The 17,655-nt window shown below is 45.3% G+C and overlaps 1 protein-coding gene across 1 annotated transcript in view; it reads right to left on the reverse strand.

The window, feature by feature from the left end:
- The window catches only part of carmil2 (capping protein regulator and myosin 1 linker 2), a 159,450-nt gene that overhangs the window by 12,023 nt on the left and 129,772 nt on the right, over positions 1–17,655 (reverse strand). Inside the window, exons 33-34 of the mRNA XM_059992767.1 lie at positions 4,638–4,712; positions 3,421–3,787 (exon numbers count right to left, since the gene is read on the reverse strand). Of these exons, the coding sequence (XP_059848750.1) occupies positions 3,421–3,787; positions 4,638–4,712 (442 nt within the window). The remainder of the gene's footprint in view (positions 1–3,420; positions 3,788–4,637; positions 4,713–17,655) is intronic.

Genomic DNA, 17,655 nt, shown 5'->3' on the forward strand with positions numbered 1-17,655 from the left:
AATATTCTGCCATCATATTTGACTACCAAAATGAACCACTTCACACTTCATCTGCCACTTCTCAGCCCAGTTTTGCATCCCATCAATGTACTGCTGTAACCTATGACAGCCCTCTACACTATCCACAACACTTCCAACCTTTGAGTCATCAGCAAACTTACTAACCCATCCCTCCACTTCCTCATCCAGGTCATTTATAAAAATTATGAAGAGCAAGGGTCCCAGAACAGATTCCTGAGGCACTCCACTGGTGACTGACCTCAATGCAGAATATGACCCATCTACATCCACTCTTTGCCTCTTGTGGGCAAGCCAGTTCTGGATCCACAAAGCAATGTCTTCTTGGATCCCATGCCTCCTTACTTTCTCAATAAGCCTTGCATGGGGTACCTTATCAAATGCTTTGCTGAAATTCGTATACACTACATCTACTGCTCTTCCTTCAATGTGTTTAGTCACATCTTCAAAAAATTCAATCAGGCTCATAAGGCACGACCTGCCCATGACAAAGCCATGCTGACTACTCCTAATCATATTAGACCTCTCCAAATGTTCATAAATCCTGCCTCTCAGGATCTTCTCCATCAAATTACCAACCACTGAGGGAAGACTCACTGGTCTATAATTTCCTGGGCTATCTCTACTCCCTTTCTTGAATAAAGGTACGACATCCGTAACCCTCCAATCCTCCAGAACCTCTCCTGTCCACATTGATGATGCAAAGATCATCGCCAGAGGCTCAGCAATCTCCTCCCTCGTCTCCCACAGCAGCCTGGGGTACATTTCGTCTGGTCCCAACGACTTATCCAACTTGATGCTCTCCAAAAGCTCCAGCACATCCACTTTCTTAATATCTACATGCTCAAGCTTTTCAGTCTGCTGCAAGTCATCACTGCAATCAGTAAGATCCTTTTCCATAGCGAATACTGAAGTAAAATGTTCAGTAAGTACATCTGCTATTTCCTCCAGTTCCATACACACTTTCCCACTGTCACACTTCATAGGTCCTATTCTTTTATGTCTTATCCTCTTTCTCTTCACATACTTGTAGAATGCCTTGGGGTTTTCCTTAATTCTGCCCACCAAGGCCTTCTCATGGCCCCTTCTGGCTCTCCTAATTTCCTTCTTAAGCTCCTTTCTAGTAGCCTTATTTGCTAACAACAAAAACACATAATTTTTTTGATTTACATCCAATTTGCCATTTTCTTGCCTGTTTCTCCTGAAATATTTCTATGGTGGAAGCCATCAGCAATTGTCTAGCTATAAATCTAAACAGACTGTATCACATGCACTACCCATATCTACATTGTTGGTTTTCTCTTCAAATACATCAATCCTCAGCAGATATCCCCTTCCTGTGACAAATCCATACTGACTATTCTTGCAAACCTTTCTAATGGATGACCATTACTTTTACCCAAGATAGTTCTAATAAAATGTAATTAAAATCTCAGTAAGATTTAAGATTGAGGTAAGATCACAAAATAAACCAGAGAAGTTTACAGATAAGCACATAATTACTCAGACTGCAGTTCTCTTCCTACGAAACAACACGACATTAACAAAGCAACATGGGGCCCAAAGCTAGACCTAAAACTTGAAATAGGGAAATGGTCTGGTCCATCGTGGTATCTTTCTTTTGCTTCTTTTAATAGTCAGCCATACATTTTACACGGGTCTGGCAATTTCAGATGCACTAAACCCTTCAATAGTTCATGTTTCTTTATGTACCTAACACTTGAAAAGAGTGTTTACATTATTTTCCTTCCTTTGTGAGGACAGATTCAAAGTATTCATAAAGAAACATAATCACACCTTCTCTCTCCACAAACCTACTATCTCAAATTGATCCTTCTGTCTCCTTGGGTCTCTTGCAATTTGCATACTTATAAAATATCATTGCCCTCTCTGACTTCACTTCCTTAACTCCATTTCCGCTTTCCTCTTACACTTCCTACAACATTCAGCCCTCAGAAGCTTCCTTTTCTTGCCTTTACCTTTGGAAAGATTTTAAATATTGAGGAGGGGCAAAATATGAAGTTCAATGCTCTCCACACTCATGCATTGAATGCCACCTTTTTAGGAGCTATTTCCAATCTTCTCCACGGGACATCACACCTCGTCTGAGGAAACTAGTTTTTATTCTTAACTCGTCCACCAAAATACTCTTCCAACACTCTGCTTTAGTTGCTAACACTGTCCAGAACTGATCTTTAAACCAGTTTCTCACCCCATCTGTAGGACCTGGGCAGTCTGACTGCACCCAGAGCAGGTACTGTCAGGTTCCTTGCTGGCCCGGATGCAGTTCCCGGCCCCATGCTTTTGACCTCGCCCTTGCAAACCACTCTCTGTGGAGCAAGTTTACTCTGGTCACAGAACAACAGAACACAGGCAAGGCAGGGGTCCATGTTAGATTCCCTGTATTGCACTACCATCAGCAAAGCAGCTCAAACGTAATGTGATGAGGCCACATTCAGGTTGGAGGATCAACACCTTGTTTCCTGTCTGGGTAGCCTCCAACCTGATGGCATGACCATTAATTTCTCCAACTTCTGGTAATTGACCACCCCACCCCCTCCAACTTCACCATTCCCACTTTCCTCTCTTACCTCATCTCTCTACATACCAAACACCTCCCTCTGGTACTCCACCCCCTTCCTTTTCTTCCATGGTCTTCTACCCTCTCCTATCAGATTCCCCTTCTCCAGCCCTTTATCTCTTTCACCTATCAGCTTTCCAGCTCTTTACTTCATCCCTCCCCCTCTCCCAGTTTCACTTGTTACCTACCACCTTGTACTTCTTCCTCCCCTTTCCCAACCTTCTTGCTCTGACATCTCAACAATCTTTCCAGCCCTGATGAAGGGTCTCGGCCCGAAACGTCAACTTTTACTCTTTTCCACAGATGCTGCCCCTGGCTTGCTGAGTTCCTTGGATTTCCAGCATCTGCAAATTTTATCCTGTTTGCATATCTAATCTCATGCACAATTCTCAGAGTTTTCGTTACTGAGAACATTAATGCGTTTTCATTACTGAGAACGCATTGTGTGCACTATACAAGGGACCAGAATGCTAATTTCAAAAGCATTTCTTAACTGTGCTGATCTACAGAGGCTGGGACTGAGCCACATTGGCTAGCATATTAACCAGCAAAGGATGCAAGTATTTGAAGTCAAAATACAGAGAAATTAAAATCAATGATTGATTACCTTGGCTTGTCCGCACAAAAAATACCATCAGAAAATGCTGGAAATATTCATTAGGATTTAAGGAGGGAAACCCTCTGTTAGACTTTGACAATTTTTTATTTTAAAAAAATCGTATTTCCAGCACATGTTTAAAATGTGCTCTCATGCATACGATATGATGTCTGCTCTGCAGTAAAATGTGAAAACTCTGGTTTAATTGCATCTTGCCACGTACCAAAGGATGAACTGATAAATTACTGCTGTTCCCAGGCAGCAGAATTAATGAGTGCGCTTTGACCCCTCGTGATGATGGTTCCCGTCTGCGAAAATCCTCTTCCTCGTTTCGTTCAGCACTGCCCTCCTGTGGTTTAGCTTGGCTAGGTATCTCATCCGATTTACAGTGCAGTTTCAGGAAATCCAAGGATGAAATCTTCTTGCTTTTCTGTTGGTTTTCCTCTGGATCGCTCCCTGCCTTTTGCATTTTATTGATCTTTCCTTTCTTGAAGACAAACAGGTCACTGAATTTGGTACATCTCTTTTTAGTTTTTGAAAGGATTGATGTTGAGGTGCTTGCTTCCTCTTGCTTCGCAGGCTGGGATTTCCTGTACACATCAGACAAGGAAAACAAGTCAGATCACAGCGGTACTGGCCCGTGAGATAAACACAAGGTTCAATATATCAGCTGATGAGGCTCCTCACACTAAGCGTTTGAAATTATAGTTCATAATAGATCTCTTAACAGATCTAGATTGGTTTGGTATGCATGGTCCAATTTCCTGACATAAATAGTACAAAAAATCCAGGCTATGATGGAAAATACCTGAATGTATTATTATTTCTATTGAGAATAGCAAGAATTGCAGTTGCTTGAATGCAGATTACAGGAATTCATGAAGATGACTTGTTGCAAACTGCAACATAACATTTTATGGACATAATCTTGACTAATTACATTACACTGGCTTAAGGTATTGGTGGTTATTAATGCCGTCTATTTCTGCAGCACAATATTTGAATGTTCAGTCGCTTTAGCTAAATTTGATTATGTTGCAAAAATATTATTATAAATATAATTGTTTTGACTTATTAAAGGAAATAATAATGTGGGCTTTTGTTGTTACTTGATAATTGATACACACTTCAACAACTGCAAATTCTGTTGGGGCTGCCAGGACATTAAACACAGCTATGTTTAGGGGGTCTATGGAAATCAGCATAAGTGGCACTCCATGAAGAATTCACTGCTGGGGATAATTTAAAATTACCTCACTCATTGCTAAATCTGGAAAGCACCATACATTTGGAGACGAACTGATTCTGCCAGCAGTAAGGGAGATTCTAAGTACAGTTATGCATAAGTCACCAGACCAAATAATTAAAGTGATTAAAGCAGCAACAGCTCTATTCAAAGATGAATGGATGATATGTCTGAGAACTGAGCAACATACTTACGGCAACACAATTTGGTGTGCATTTGGATGAGTCAACTTCGCCAGGGAACGGGTCTTCGCTTCTTGGTTATGTTCACTTCATAAAAGATGAAAATATGGTTCAAAAGTTGTTATTTGCAAGGGGACTAGGAACAGATATAAAAGAGGAGTCAATATTTCAGGTTATTGAGCAATTTTTCAAAGAGAAGGACATCCTGCTCACCGACATTCTTGCTCAAGCAACAGATGGGGCACCGTCAATGACAGGACACCATGGTAAGGTTATTATTTCCTTGAAAGAGGCTGTATCTTACATTTACCATTAAGCGTGTAATTCACAGATAACAACTTGGTGCAAAAAATCTAAGTGATTGGCTTTACAAATCGGTAAATACTGTTATCACAGTGGTAAATAAAATCAAGTGTTGTATCCTCAATCACAAGCTTTATACTGAGAACGATGAACGGTTTGAACACTTGCTCTTGCATGCAGAAGGCAGATGGCCCTCAAAAGGAAACTGCCTGAGACACTTGTATGCGCTTTTGAAACTGTGGTAAAATTCTTCGAAGATTTGAATGCTTTTTTCAGTAATCAGACCAATTAGACACTTCATTGCTTATTTGTTAGAATTATTCACAAAGTTTATTGAAATTAATGCTTAAGAACATTAGAACAGAAGAAATAGGAGCAGGAGTAGGCTGTCTGTCCCACTGAGCCTGCACCGCCATTCAATAAGATCACGGCTGATCTGACCATGGACTCATCTCCACCCACCTGCTTTTTCCCCATAACCCTTAATTCCCCTACTATGTAAAAATCTATCCAGCCTTGTCTTAAATATATTTACTGAGGTAGGAGTACTGATGCTGCTTCTTTGGGCAGAGAATTCCACAAATTCACCATGCTCTGGGAAAAGCAGTTCCTCCTCATCTCTGTGCTAAATTTACTCCTCTGAATCTTGAGGCTACGTCCCCTAGTTCTACACTTACCTACCAGTAGAAACAACTTTTCTTCCCTTATTTTATCTATCCTTTTCATAATTTTATATGTTTCTATCAGATCTCCTCTCTTCCTTCTGAATTTCAGTGAGTACAGTCCCAGGCGACTCAGTCTCTCCTCATAGTCTACATCCCTCATCTCTGGAATCAACCTGGTGAACCTCTTCTGCACTGCCTCCAAAGCCAGAATATCCTTTTTCAAGTAAGGAGGCCAGAACTGCATGCATTGCCCCAGATGCGGCCTCACCAGTACCCAATACTGTTGCAGCATGACCTCCCTGCTCTTAAATTCAATCCCTTTAGCAATGAAGGCCAGCATTCTATTTGCCTTCTTGATAGCCTGATGCACCTGCAAACCAACCTTTTGTGATTCATGTGCAAACACTCCCAAGTCCCTCTGCACAGCAGCATGCTACAGTCTTTTACCATTTAAATAATAATCTGATCTTCCATGTTTCCTACCAAAATTGATGATCTCCCATTTACCAATATTGTATTCCATCTGTCAACCCCTTGCCCACTCACTTAACCTATCTATATCTCTCTGCAAACATTCCATATCCTCTGCACAATTTGCTTTTCCATTCAATTTAGTGTCATCAGTAAACTTAGATACACTACACTCGATCCCTTCTTCCAGTTAATGTATATTGTGAACAGTTGTGGGCCCAGCACTGAGCCCTGCAGCACACCACCCACCAGTGATTGCCAATCAGAGTAAAACCATGTATCCCAACTCTCTGCATTCTAGTGGTTAACTAATCCTCTATCCAAGCTCATACATCACCCCCAACACTATGCATCCTTATCTTAATGTCTTTTATGTGAAACCTTATCAAAAGCCTTCTGGAAATCCAATTAAATATTGTTCATCTGTTCCCCTCCATCCACTGCACTTGTAATGAAGTGATGTGCATCTTATCAAAGTCAAATCAGTCATCTCCACGTTCCTGTCCAAGTTTACCCTATTTAAGTGCAACATTGGCACCATGACCTTCTCCAATTTCGGAGCCTCTCTGAGTTGGAAGAGAAAGAATGAATACCAGATGCTGATCTTCAAGTATACTGTGGGTGAGCTGCATAAAGACATGTCAGAGAGATTTCAAGATCTTCTCTCGATCCAAATTCCAGATTGGGAAATAAATCCATTCCTGAGCACTTGTAACGAGATCAGTTCTGCCTCCATCCATCCTGTTAATTCCTCATTACAAAATAACTGAGCTGAAGCCAAGGTTCAAAACAATCATCTCAAGACTTTTGGTTGTATAAGGAAATCTATGAATGCTATTGTGCACTGAGGTAAAAGGTCAAGTTGTTCTTCATTGTCTTTCCAACATCATATATAGTGGAGGACGGTTTCAATGCAGTCACACAATTTCTTTCAAAGGCCTGAAACAGACTGGAAATTACTGAACGTGGGGGTCTGAGGTTCCTGAGTGACATTCAGCCTGGTGTTGAGAAGCCGGTATCACTGCACCAAGCCCATCCACCTCATCGAAGGGTGAAAAAGTAGTGAAAAGTTGGACTACTGATGTGTGTTCCAGAATTGTTTATGATAATTAGATAAAGAAATAATTTTTTGTAGATTTGAATAATTTTTGCAATTATTTGTCACTGCTTTGGATTTGCAGTTCCTATTTTCTTTCACTGTAAATCAAAATTATTATAGTTTTTTATGTAATGGCTGGAAAGGGAAGATGAGGAGTTTGGTGATGTGGTCTTAGGGGCAGTTTGGGAACCACTGCTTTACAGTCTGTCAAAACCAAGTTGCTCTATGAGATAACAGAGATAAAGATGGCAGTGTAATTGACATGCAACCTGATGTTGCAAAGACATTTAATAAAGTGGTGTGTAATAGAATGGTCTGCATTATTGAAGCTTGAGGGATCAGTTGGCTAAGGCTGTAGGGATCTGGGTTCAACAAGCAGGGCTTGACACTTGATTTGATAATGGTGTCCACCAGGGGTCAGTGTTGCGCAGTGTTACACAGTATTTCAATACCCAGTATTTAGGGACTGCAGAGTAGTAGACAACCTGGAGGAGTAAAGTAATCAGTTAGAAGGACAAACACAGATTGACAAGATGGTCAGGAGAATATTAAGATAAAAATAAGATAAAATAAGAGTTTATTTGTCACATGTAACACAAAACATACTGTGAAATGTGTCATTTGGCTCAGCAACTAACACAGTCTGAGGATTGTGCTTGTTGGAAATTGAGAGAGGTCTATGCCAATGAAATATATTGTAAAACATTATGGTGAAATTTACTCTGACATTAATATGAGGGAGAAGCATTAAGCGAAGTGTGGTAACCGGACCTGTACACAATACTCTGCGCAGTCTAACCAAAGTTTTGTGTGTTTGCAACAAGACATCCAAACTCAGTCTATGAAAGGAAGTTTACCAAATGGCATTTTCATTCCATATACACCCGTGTAGCCACTTAGAAGAATCTATTAGACTTGCCCACAAAGGTCTCTGCACATTAGTGCTCCTAAAGCACCTGCCATTTAAGACAGGGTGTCAGTCCGGACAAGTGCCGATTTCGTTCATTCTCCGCGATGGTCATCTCTATGGCACTGAGGTGATGAAGACTCCCTCAGCTGCTGTGTGCCATGCCTATTAAAATGGTGAACTGATAAGTGAGGCTTTGGGCCTACTCCGGGTTTCGAATCTGAAGCCTCAATCTAATGCTGTTGTTCGCTTCAATCGTTTGCAGGATTTATTTTTTCTTCTTTCTTGCCCATTGGTAGTTGGTCTTTTATTTTTTTTCTTTATTTAGGTTCTTACAGGTTTTTTGCTTTGTGAGCAAGCAAGTCCCAAGCTTGTCTGGAAGTGATTGTTCGCTGATTATAGCAACGAGGGAGGTTGTAACTTCCAGACAGATGCGGAAGTTTGGAGATCGTTGGGTGCTTCAGTGCTCTGCAGTCTCCGAGAGGATTCTGGGAGACAGAGGCAGAGCGCGTGAACCTCGGAGTGGGCAGGCTGCAGGACTATGTTTGTCTCCATTTCGCCAATTGTTCATCAGTTAAAGTGTCGAGGTGAGTGTTCTTTGATTACTGAGGATGGCTCTGCTGTGCTACCAGAGAGGGGAGTGCCTGCTGCTGTGCCCGGAGAATGTTACCCAGGTTTCTGTATTTTGGATGTGGACTTGGACTATAAACTCTTTTTTTCAGTCTTATAGTTTTTTATATTCTGTATTTTTCGCTCCATTGTTTTTGGTTTTTGTTTGTTTTTTGCGGGGAGGGGGATTTGGGGATCGATGTGTCTGTTCTGTTTGTTTGTTTTTTTGCGGGGAGGGGGATTTGGGGGTCAGTGTGTCTGTTCTGTTTGTGTTTGTTTTTTGCGGGGAGGGGGATTTGGGGGTTGATGTGTCTGTTCTGTTTGTGTTTGTTTTTTGCGGGGAGGGGGATTTGGGGGTCGATGTGTCTGTTCTGTTTGTGTTTGTTTTTTGCGGGGAGGGGGATTTGGGGGTCGATGTGTCTGTTCTGTTTGTGTTTGTTTTTTGCGGGGAGGGGGATTTGGGGGTCGATGTGTCTGTTCTGTTTGTGTTTGTTTTTTGCGGGGAGGGGGATTTGGGGGTCACTGTGTCTGTTTGTGTTTGTTTTTTGCGGGGAGGGGGATTTGGGGGTCGATGTGTCTGTTCTGTTTGTGTTTGTTTTTTGCGGGGAGGGGGATTTGGGGGTCGATGTGTCTGTAATGTTTGTGTTTGTTTTTTGCGGGGAGGGGGATTTGGGGGTCGATGTGTCTGTTCTGTTTGTGTTTGTTTTTTGCGGGGAGGGGGATTTGGGGATCGATGTGTCTGTTCTGTTTGTGTTTGTTTTTTGCGGGGAGGGGGATTTGGGGGTCGATGTGTCTGTTCTGTTTGTGTTTGTTTTTTGAGGGGAGGGGGATTTGGGGATCGATGTGTCTGTTCTGTTTGTGTTTGTTTTTTTGCGGGGAGGGGGATTTGGGGGTCGATGTGTCTGTTTGTGTTTGTTTTTTGCGGGGAGGGGGATTTGGGGGTCGATGTGTCTGTTCTGTTTTTGTTTGTTTTTTGCGGGGAGGGGGATTTGGGGATCGATGTGTCTGTTCTGTTTGTGTTTGTTTTTTTGCGGGGAGGGGGATTTGGGGGTCGATGTGTCTGTTTGTGTTTTTTTTTTGCGGGGAGGGGGATTTGGGGGTCGATGTGTCTGTTCTGTTTGTTTGTTTTTTGCGGGGAGGGGGATTTGGGGATCGATGTGTCTGTTCTGTTTTTGTTTTTTGCGGGGAGGGGGATTTGGGGATCGATGTGTCTGTTCTGTTTGTGTTTGTTTTTTGCGGGGAGGGGGATTTGGGGGTCGATGTGTCTGTTTGTGTTTGTTTTTTGCGGGGAGGGGGATTTGGGGGTCGATGTGTCTGTTCTGTTTGTGTTTGTTTTTTGCGGGGAGGGGGATTTGGGGGTCAGTGTGTCTGTTCTGTTTGTGCTTGTTTTTTGCGGGGAGGGGGATTTGGGGGTCGATGTGTCTGTTCTGTTTTTGTTTGTTTTTTTGCGGGGAGCGGGATTTGGGGGTCGATGTGTCTGTTCTGTTTGTGTTTGTTTCTTGTGGGGAGGGGGATTTGGGGATCGATGTGTCTGTTCTGTTTGTTTGTTTTTTTGCGGGGAGGGGGATTTGGGGGTCAGTGTGTCTGTTCTGTTTGTGTTTGTTTTTTGCGGGGAGGGGGATTTGGGGATCGATGTGTCTGTTCTGTTTGTGTTTGTTTTTTTGCGGGGAGGGGGATTTGGGGGTCGATGTGTCTGTTCTGTTTGTGTTTGTTTTTTTGCGGGGAGGGGGATTTGGGGGTCGATGTGTCTGTTCTGTTTGTGTTTGTTTTTTGCGGGGATGGGGATTTGGGGGTCGATGTGTCTGTTCTGTTTGTGTTTGTTTTTTGCGGGGAGGGGGATTTGGGGGTCGATGTGTCTGTTCTGTTTGTGTTTGTTTTTTGCGGGGAGGGGGATTTGGGGGTCGATGTGTCTGTTCTGTTTGTGTTTGTTTTTTGCGGGGAGGGGGATTTGGGGATCGATGTGTCTGTTCTGTTTGTGTTTGTTTTTTGCGGGGAGGGGGATTTGGGGGTCGATGTGTCTGTTCTGTTTGTGTTTGTTTTTTGCGGGGAGGGGGATTTGGGGGTCAGTGTGTCTGTTCTGTTTGTGTTTGTTTTTTGCGGGGAGGGGGATTTGGGGGTCGATGTGTCTGTTCTGTTTTTGTTTGTTTTTTGCGGGGAGGGGGATTTGGGGGTCGATGTGTCTGTTCTGTTTGTGTTTGTTTTTTGCGGGGAGGGGAATTTGGGGGTCGATGTGTCTGTACTGTTTGTGTTTGTTTTTTGCGGGGAGGGGGATTTGGGGGTCGATGTGTCTGTTCTGTTTGTGTTTGTTTTTTGCGGGGAGGGGGATTTGGGGGTCGATGTGTCTGTTCTGTTTGTGTTTGTTTTTTGAGGGGAGGGGGATTTGGGGATCGATGTGTCTGTACTGTTTGTGTTTGTTTTTTGCGGGGAGGGGGATTTGGGGGTCGACGTGTCTGTTCTGTTTGTGTTTGTTTTTTGAGGGGAGGGGGATTTGGGGATCGATGTGTCTGTTCTGTTTGTGTTTGTTTTTTTGCGGGGAGGGGGATTTGGGGGTCGATGTGTCTGTTTGTGTTTGTTTTTTGCGGGGAGGGGGATTTGGGGGTCGATGTGTCTGTTCTGTTTGTTTGTTTTTTGCGGGGAGGGGGATTTGGGGATCGATGTGTCTGTTCTGTTTGTGTTTGTTTTTTGCGGGGAGGGGGATTTGGGGGTCGATGTGTCTGTTTGTGTTTGTTTTTTGCGGGGAGGGGGATTTGGGGATCGATGTGTCTGTTCTGTTTGTGTTTGTTTTTTTGCGGGGAGGGGGATTTGGGGGTCGATGTGTCTGTTTGTGTTTGTTTTTTGCGGGGAGGGGGATTTGGGGGTCGATGTGTCTGTTCTGTTTGTGTTTGTTTTTTGCGGGGAGGGGGATTTGGGGGTCGATGTGTCTGTTCTGTTTGTGTTTGTTTTTTGCAGGGAGGGGGATTTGGGGGTCGATGTGTCTGTTCTGTTTTATTTGTTTTTTTGCGGGGAGGGGGATTTGGGGGTCGATGTGTCTGTTCTGTTTGTGTTTGTTTTTTGCGGGGAGGGGAATTTGGGGGTCAGTGTGTCTGTTCTGTTTGTTTTTTGCGGGGAGGGGGATTTGGGGGTCGATGTGTCTGTTCTGTTTGTGTTTGTTTTTTGCGGGGAGGGGGATTTGGGGGTCGATGTGTCTGTTCTGTTTGTGTTTGTTTTTTGCGGGGAGGGGGATTTGGGGGTCAGTGTGTCTGTTCTGTTTGTGTTTGTTTTTTGCGGGGAGGGGGATTTCGGGGTCGATGTGTCTGTTCTGTTTGTGTTTGTTTTTTGCGGGGAGGGGGATTTGGGGGTTGATGTGTCTGTTCTGTTTGTGTTTGTTTTTTGCGGGGAGGGGGATTTGGGGGTCGGTGTGTCTGTTCTGTTTGTGTTTGTTTTTTGCGGGGAGGGGGATTTGGGGGTCAGTGTGTCTGTTCTGTGTTTTTTGCGGGGAGGGGGATTTGGGGATCGATGTGTCTGTTCTGTTTGTGTTTGTTTTTTGTGGGGAGGGGGATTTGGGGGTCGGTGTGTCTGTTCTGTTTGTGTTTGTTTTTTGCGGGGAGGGGGATTTGGGGGTCAGTGTGTCTGTTCTGTTTGTTTTTTGCGGGGAGGGGGATTTGGGGATCGATGTGTCTGTTCTGTTTGTGTTTGTTTTTTGCGGGGAGGGGGATTTGGGGGTCAGTGTGTCTGTTCTGTTTGTTTTTTGCGGGGAGGGGGATTTGGGGATCGATGTGTCTGTTCTGTTTGTGTTTGTTTTTTGCGGGGAGGGGGATTTGGGGGTCGGTGTGTCTGTTCTGTTTGTGTTTGTTTTTTGCGGGGAGGGGGATTTGGGGGTCGATGTGTCTGTTCTGTTTTTGTTTGTTTTTTGCGGGGAGGGGGATTTGGAGGTCGATGTGTCTGTTCTGTTTGTGTTTGTTTTTTGCGGGGAGGGGGATTTGGGGGTCAGTGTGTCTGTTCTGTTTGTGTTTGTTTTTTGCGGGGAGGGGGATTTGGGGGTCGATGTGTCTGTTCTGTTTGTGTTTGTTTTTTGCGGGGAGGGGGATTTGGGGATCGATGTGTCTGTTTGTGTTTGTTTTTTGCGGGGAGGGGGATTTGGGGGTCGATGTGTCTGTTCTGTTTGTGTTTGTTTTTTGCGGGGAGGGGGATTTGGGGGTCGATGTGTCTGTTCTGTTTGTGTTTGTTTTTTGCGGGGAGGGGGATTTGGGGATCGATGTGTCTGTTTGTGTTTGTTTTTTGCGGGGAGGGGGATTTGGGGGTCGATGTGTCTGTTCTGTTTGTGTTTGTTTTTTGCGGGGAGGGGGATTTGGGGGTCGGTGTGTCTGTTCTGTTTGTGTTTGTTTTTTGCGGGGAGGGGGATTTGGGGGTCGATGTGTCTGTTCTGTTTGTGTTTGTTTTTTTGCGGGGAGGGGGATTTGGGGGTCGATGTGTCTGTTCTGTTTTTGTTTGTTTTTTGCGGGGAGGGGGATTTGGGGGTCGATGTGTCTGTTCTGTTTGTGTTTGTTTTTTGCGGGGAGGGGGATTTGGGGGTCGATGTGTCTGTTCTGTTTTTGTTTTTTGCGGGGAGGGGGATTTGGGGATCGATGTGTCTGTTCTGTTTGTGTTTGTTTTTTGCGGGGAGGGGGATTTGGGGGTCGATGTGTCTGTTCTGTTTTTGTTTTTTGCGGGGAGGGGGATTCGGGGATCGCTGTGTCTGTTCTGTTTGTGTTTGTTTTTTGCGGGGAGGGGGATTTGGGGGTCGATGTGTCTGTTCTGTTTGTGTTTGTTTTTTGCAGGGAGGGGGATTTGGGGGTCGATGTGTCTGTTCTGTTTTGTTTGTTTTTTTGCGGGGAGGGGGATTTGGGGGTCGATGTGTCTGTTCTGTTTGTGTTTGTTTTTTGCGGGGAGGGGAATTTGGGGGTCAGTGTGTCTGTTCTGTTTGTTTTTTGCGGGGAGGGGGATTTGGGGGTCGATGTGTCTGTTCTGTTTGTGTTTGTTTTTTGCGGGGAGGGGGATTTGGGGGTCGATGTGTCTGTTCTGTTTGTGTTTGTTTTTTGCGGGGAGGGGGATTTGGGGGTCAGTGTGTCTGTTCTGTTTGTGTTTGTTTTTTGCGGGGAGGGGGATTTGGGGGTCGATGTGTCTGTTCTGTTTGTGTTTGTTTTTTGCGGGGAGGGGGATTTGGGGGTCGATGTGTCTGTTCTGTTTGTGTTTGTTTTTTGCGGGGAGGGGGATTTGGGGGTTGATGTGTCTGTTCTGTTTGTGTTTGTTTTTTGCGGGGAGGGGGATTTGGGGGTCGGTGTGTCTGTTCTGTTTGTGTTTGTTTTTTGCGGGGAGGGGGATTTGGGGGTCAGTGTGTCTGTTCTGTTTGTTTTTTGCGGGGAGGGGGATTTGGGGATCGATGTGTCTGTTCTGTTTGTGTTTGTTTTTTGTGGGGAGGGGGATTTGGGGGTCGGTGTGTCTGTTCTGTTTGTGTTTGTTTTTTGCGGGGAGGGGGATTTGGGGGTCAGTGTGTCTGTTCTGTTTGTTTTTTGCGGGGAGGGGGATTTGGGGATCGATGTGTCTGTTCTGTTTGTGTTTGTTTTTTGCGGGGAAGGGGATTTGGGGGTCAGTGTGTCTGTTCTGTTTGTTTTTTGCGGGGAGGGGGATTTGGGGGTCGATGTGTCTGTTCTGTTTGTGTTTGTTTTTTGCAGGGAGGGGGATTTGGGGGTCGATGTGTCTGTTCTGTTTTGTTTGTTTTTTTGCGGGGAGGGGGATTTGGGGGTCGATGTGTCTGTTCTGTTTGTGTTTGTTTTTTGCGGGGAGGGGAATTTGGGGGTCAGTGTGTCTGTTCTGTTTGTTTTTTGCGGGGAGGGGGATTTGGGGGTCGATGTGTCTGTTCTGTTTGTGTTTGTTTTTTGCGGGGAGGGGGATTTGGGGGTCGATGTGTCTGTTCTGTTTGTGTTTGTTTTTTGCGGGGAGGGGGATTTGGGGGTCAGTGTGTCTGTTCTGTTTGTGTTTGTTTTTTGCGGGGAGGGGGATTTGGGGGTCGATGTGTCTGTTCTGTTTGTGTTTGTTTTTTGCGGGGAGGGGGATTTGGGGGTCGATGTGTCTGTTCTGTTTGTGTTTGTTTTTTGCGGGGAGGGGGATTTGGGGGTCGGTGTGTCTGTTCTGTTTGTGTTTGTTTTTTGCGGGGAGGGGGATTTGGGGGTCAGTGTGTCTGTTCTGTTTGTTTTTTGCGGGGAGGGGGATTTGGGGATCGATGTGTCTGTTCTGTTTGTGTTTGTTTTTTGTGGGGAGGGGGATTTGGGGGTCGGTGTGTCTGTTCTGTTTGTGTTTGTTTTTTGCGGGGAGGGGGATTTGGGGGTCAGTGTGTCTGTTCTGTTTGTTTTTTGCGGGGAGGGGGATTTGGGGATCGATGTGTCTGTTCTGTTTGTGTTTGTTTTTTGCGGGGAGGGGGATTTGGGGGTCAGTGTGTCTGTTCTGTTTGTTTTTTGCGGGGAGGGGGATTTGGGGATCGATGTGTCTGTTCTGTTTGTGTTTGTTTTTTGCGGGGAGGGGGATTTGGGGGTCAGTGTGTCTGTTCTGTTTGTTTTTTGCGGGGAGGGGGATTTGGGGATCGATGTGTCTGTTCTGTTTGTGTTTGTTTTTTGCGGGGAGGGGGATTTGGGGGTCGGTGTGTCTGTTCTGTTTGTGTTTGTTTTTTGCGGGGAGGGGGATTTGGGGGTCAGTGTGTCTGTTCTGTTTGTGTTTGTTTTTTGCGGGGAGGGGGATTTGGGGGTCGATGTGTCTGTTCTGTTTGTGTTTGTTTTTTGCGGGGAGGGGGATTTGGGGGTCGATGTGTCTGTTCTGTTTGTGTTTGTTTTTTGCGGGGAGGGGGATTTGGGGATCGATGTGTCTGTTTGTGTTTGTTTTTTGCGGGGAGGGGGATTTGGGGGTCGATGTGTCTGTTCTGTTTGTGTTTGTTTTTTGCGGGGAGGGGGATTTGGGGGTCGATGTGTCTGTTCTGTTTGTGTTTGTTTTTTGCGGGGAGGGGGATTTGGGGATCGATGTGTCTGTTTGTGTTTGTTTTTTGCGGGGAGGGGGATTTGGGGGTCGATGTGTCTGTTCTGTTTGTGTTTGTTTTTTGCGGGGAGGGGGATTTGGGGGTCGGTGTGTCTGTTCTGTTTGTGTTTGTTTTTTGCGGGGAGGGGGATTTGGGGGTCGATGTGTCTGTTCTGTTTTTGTTTGTTTTTTGCGGGGAGGGGGATTTGGGGGTCGATGTGTCTGTTCTGTTTGTGTTTGTTTTTTGCGGGGAGGGGGATTTGGGGGTCGATGTGTCTGTTCTGTTTTTGTTTTTTGCGGGGAGGGGGATTTGGGGATCGATGTGTCTGTTCTGTTTGTTTTTTTGCGGGGAGGGGGATTTGGGGGTCGATGTGTCTGTTCTGTTTTTGTTTTTTGCGGGGAGGGGGATTCGGGGATCGCTGTGTCTGTTCTGTTTGTGTTTGTTTTTTGCGGGGAGGGGGATTCGGGGATCGCTGTGTCTGTTCTGTTTGTGTTTGTTTTTTGCGGGGAGGGGGATTTGGGGGTCGATGTGTCTGTTCTGTTTGTGTTTGTTTTTTGCAGGGAGGGGGATTTGGGGGTCGATGTGTCTGTTCTGTTTTGTTTGTTTTTTTGCGGGGAGGGGGATTTGGGGGTCGATGTGTCTGTTCTGTTTGTGTTTGTTTTTTGCGGGGAGGGGAATTTGGGGGTCAGTGTGTCTGTTCTGTTTGTTTTTTGCGGGGAGGGGGATTTGGGGGTCGATGTGTCTGTTCTGTTTGTGTTTGTTTTTTGCGGGGAGGGGGATTTGGGGGTCGATGTGTCTGTTCTGTTTGTGTTTGTTTTTTGCGGGGAGGGGGATTTGGGGGTCAGTGTGTCTGTTCTGTTTGTGTTTGTTTTTTGCGGGGAGGGGGATTTGGGGGTCGATGTGTCTGTTCTGTTTGTGTTTGTTTTTTGCGGGGAGGGGGATTTGGGGGTCGATGTGTCTGTTCTGTTTGTGTTTGTTTTTTGCGGGGAGGGGGATTTGGGGGTTGATGTGTCTGTTCTGTTTGTGTTTGTTTTTTGCGGGGAGGGGGATTTGGGGGTCGGTGTGTCTGTTCTGTTTGTGTTTGTTTTTTTGCGGGGAGGGGGATTTGGGGGTCAGTGTGTCTGTTCTGTTTGTTTTTTGCGGGGAGGGGGATTTGGGGATCGATGTGTCTGTTCTGTTAGTGTTTGTTTTTTGCGGGGAGGGGGATTTGGGGGTCAGTGTGTCTGTTCTGTTTGTTTTTTGCGGGGAGGGGGATTTGGGGATCGATGTGTCTGTTCTGTTTGTGTTTGTTTTTTGCGGGGAGGGGGATTTGGGGGTCAGTGTGTCTGTTCTGTTTGTTTTTTGCGGGGAGGGGGATTTGGGGATCGATGTGTCTGTTCTGTTTGTGTTTGTTTTTTGCGGGGAGGGGGATTTGGGGGTCAGTGTGTCTGTTCTGTTTGTTTTTTGCGGGGAGGGGGATTTGGGGATCGATGTGTCTGTTCTGTTTGTGTTTGTTTTTTGCGGGGAGGGGGATTTGGGGGTCGATGTGTCTGTTCTGTTTGTGTTTGTTTTTTGCGGGGAGGGGGATTTGGGGGTCGATGTGTCTGTTCTGTTTGTGTTTGTTTTTTGCGGGGAGGGGGATTTGGGGATCGATGTGTCTGTTTGTGTTTGTTTTTTGCGGGGAGGGGGATTTGGGGGTCGATGTGTCTGTTCTGTTTGTGTTTGTTTTTTGCGGGGAGGGGGATTTGGGGATCGATGTGTCTGTTTGTGTTTGTTTTTTGCGGGGAGGGGGATTTGGGGGTCGATGTGTCTGTTCTGTTTGTGTTTGTTTTTTGCGGGGAGGGGGATTTGGGGGTCGGTGTGTCTGTTCTGTTTGTGTTTGTTTTTTGCGGGGAGGGGGATTTGGGGGTCGATGTGTCTGTTCTGTTTGTGTTTGTTTTTTTGCGGGGAGGGGGATTTGGGGGTCGATGTGTCTG

The sequence above is a fragment of the Hypanus sabinus genome, chromosome 17 (genome assembly GCF_030144855.1).
Source record: "Hypanus sabinus isolate sHypSab1 chromosome 17, sHypSab1.hap1, whole genome shotgun sequence".
Lineage (NCBI taxonomy): Eukaryota > Metazoa > Chordata > Chondrichthyes > Myliobatiformes > Dasyatidae > Hypanus > Hypanus sabinus.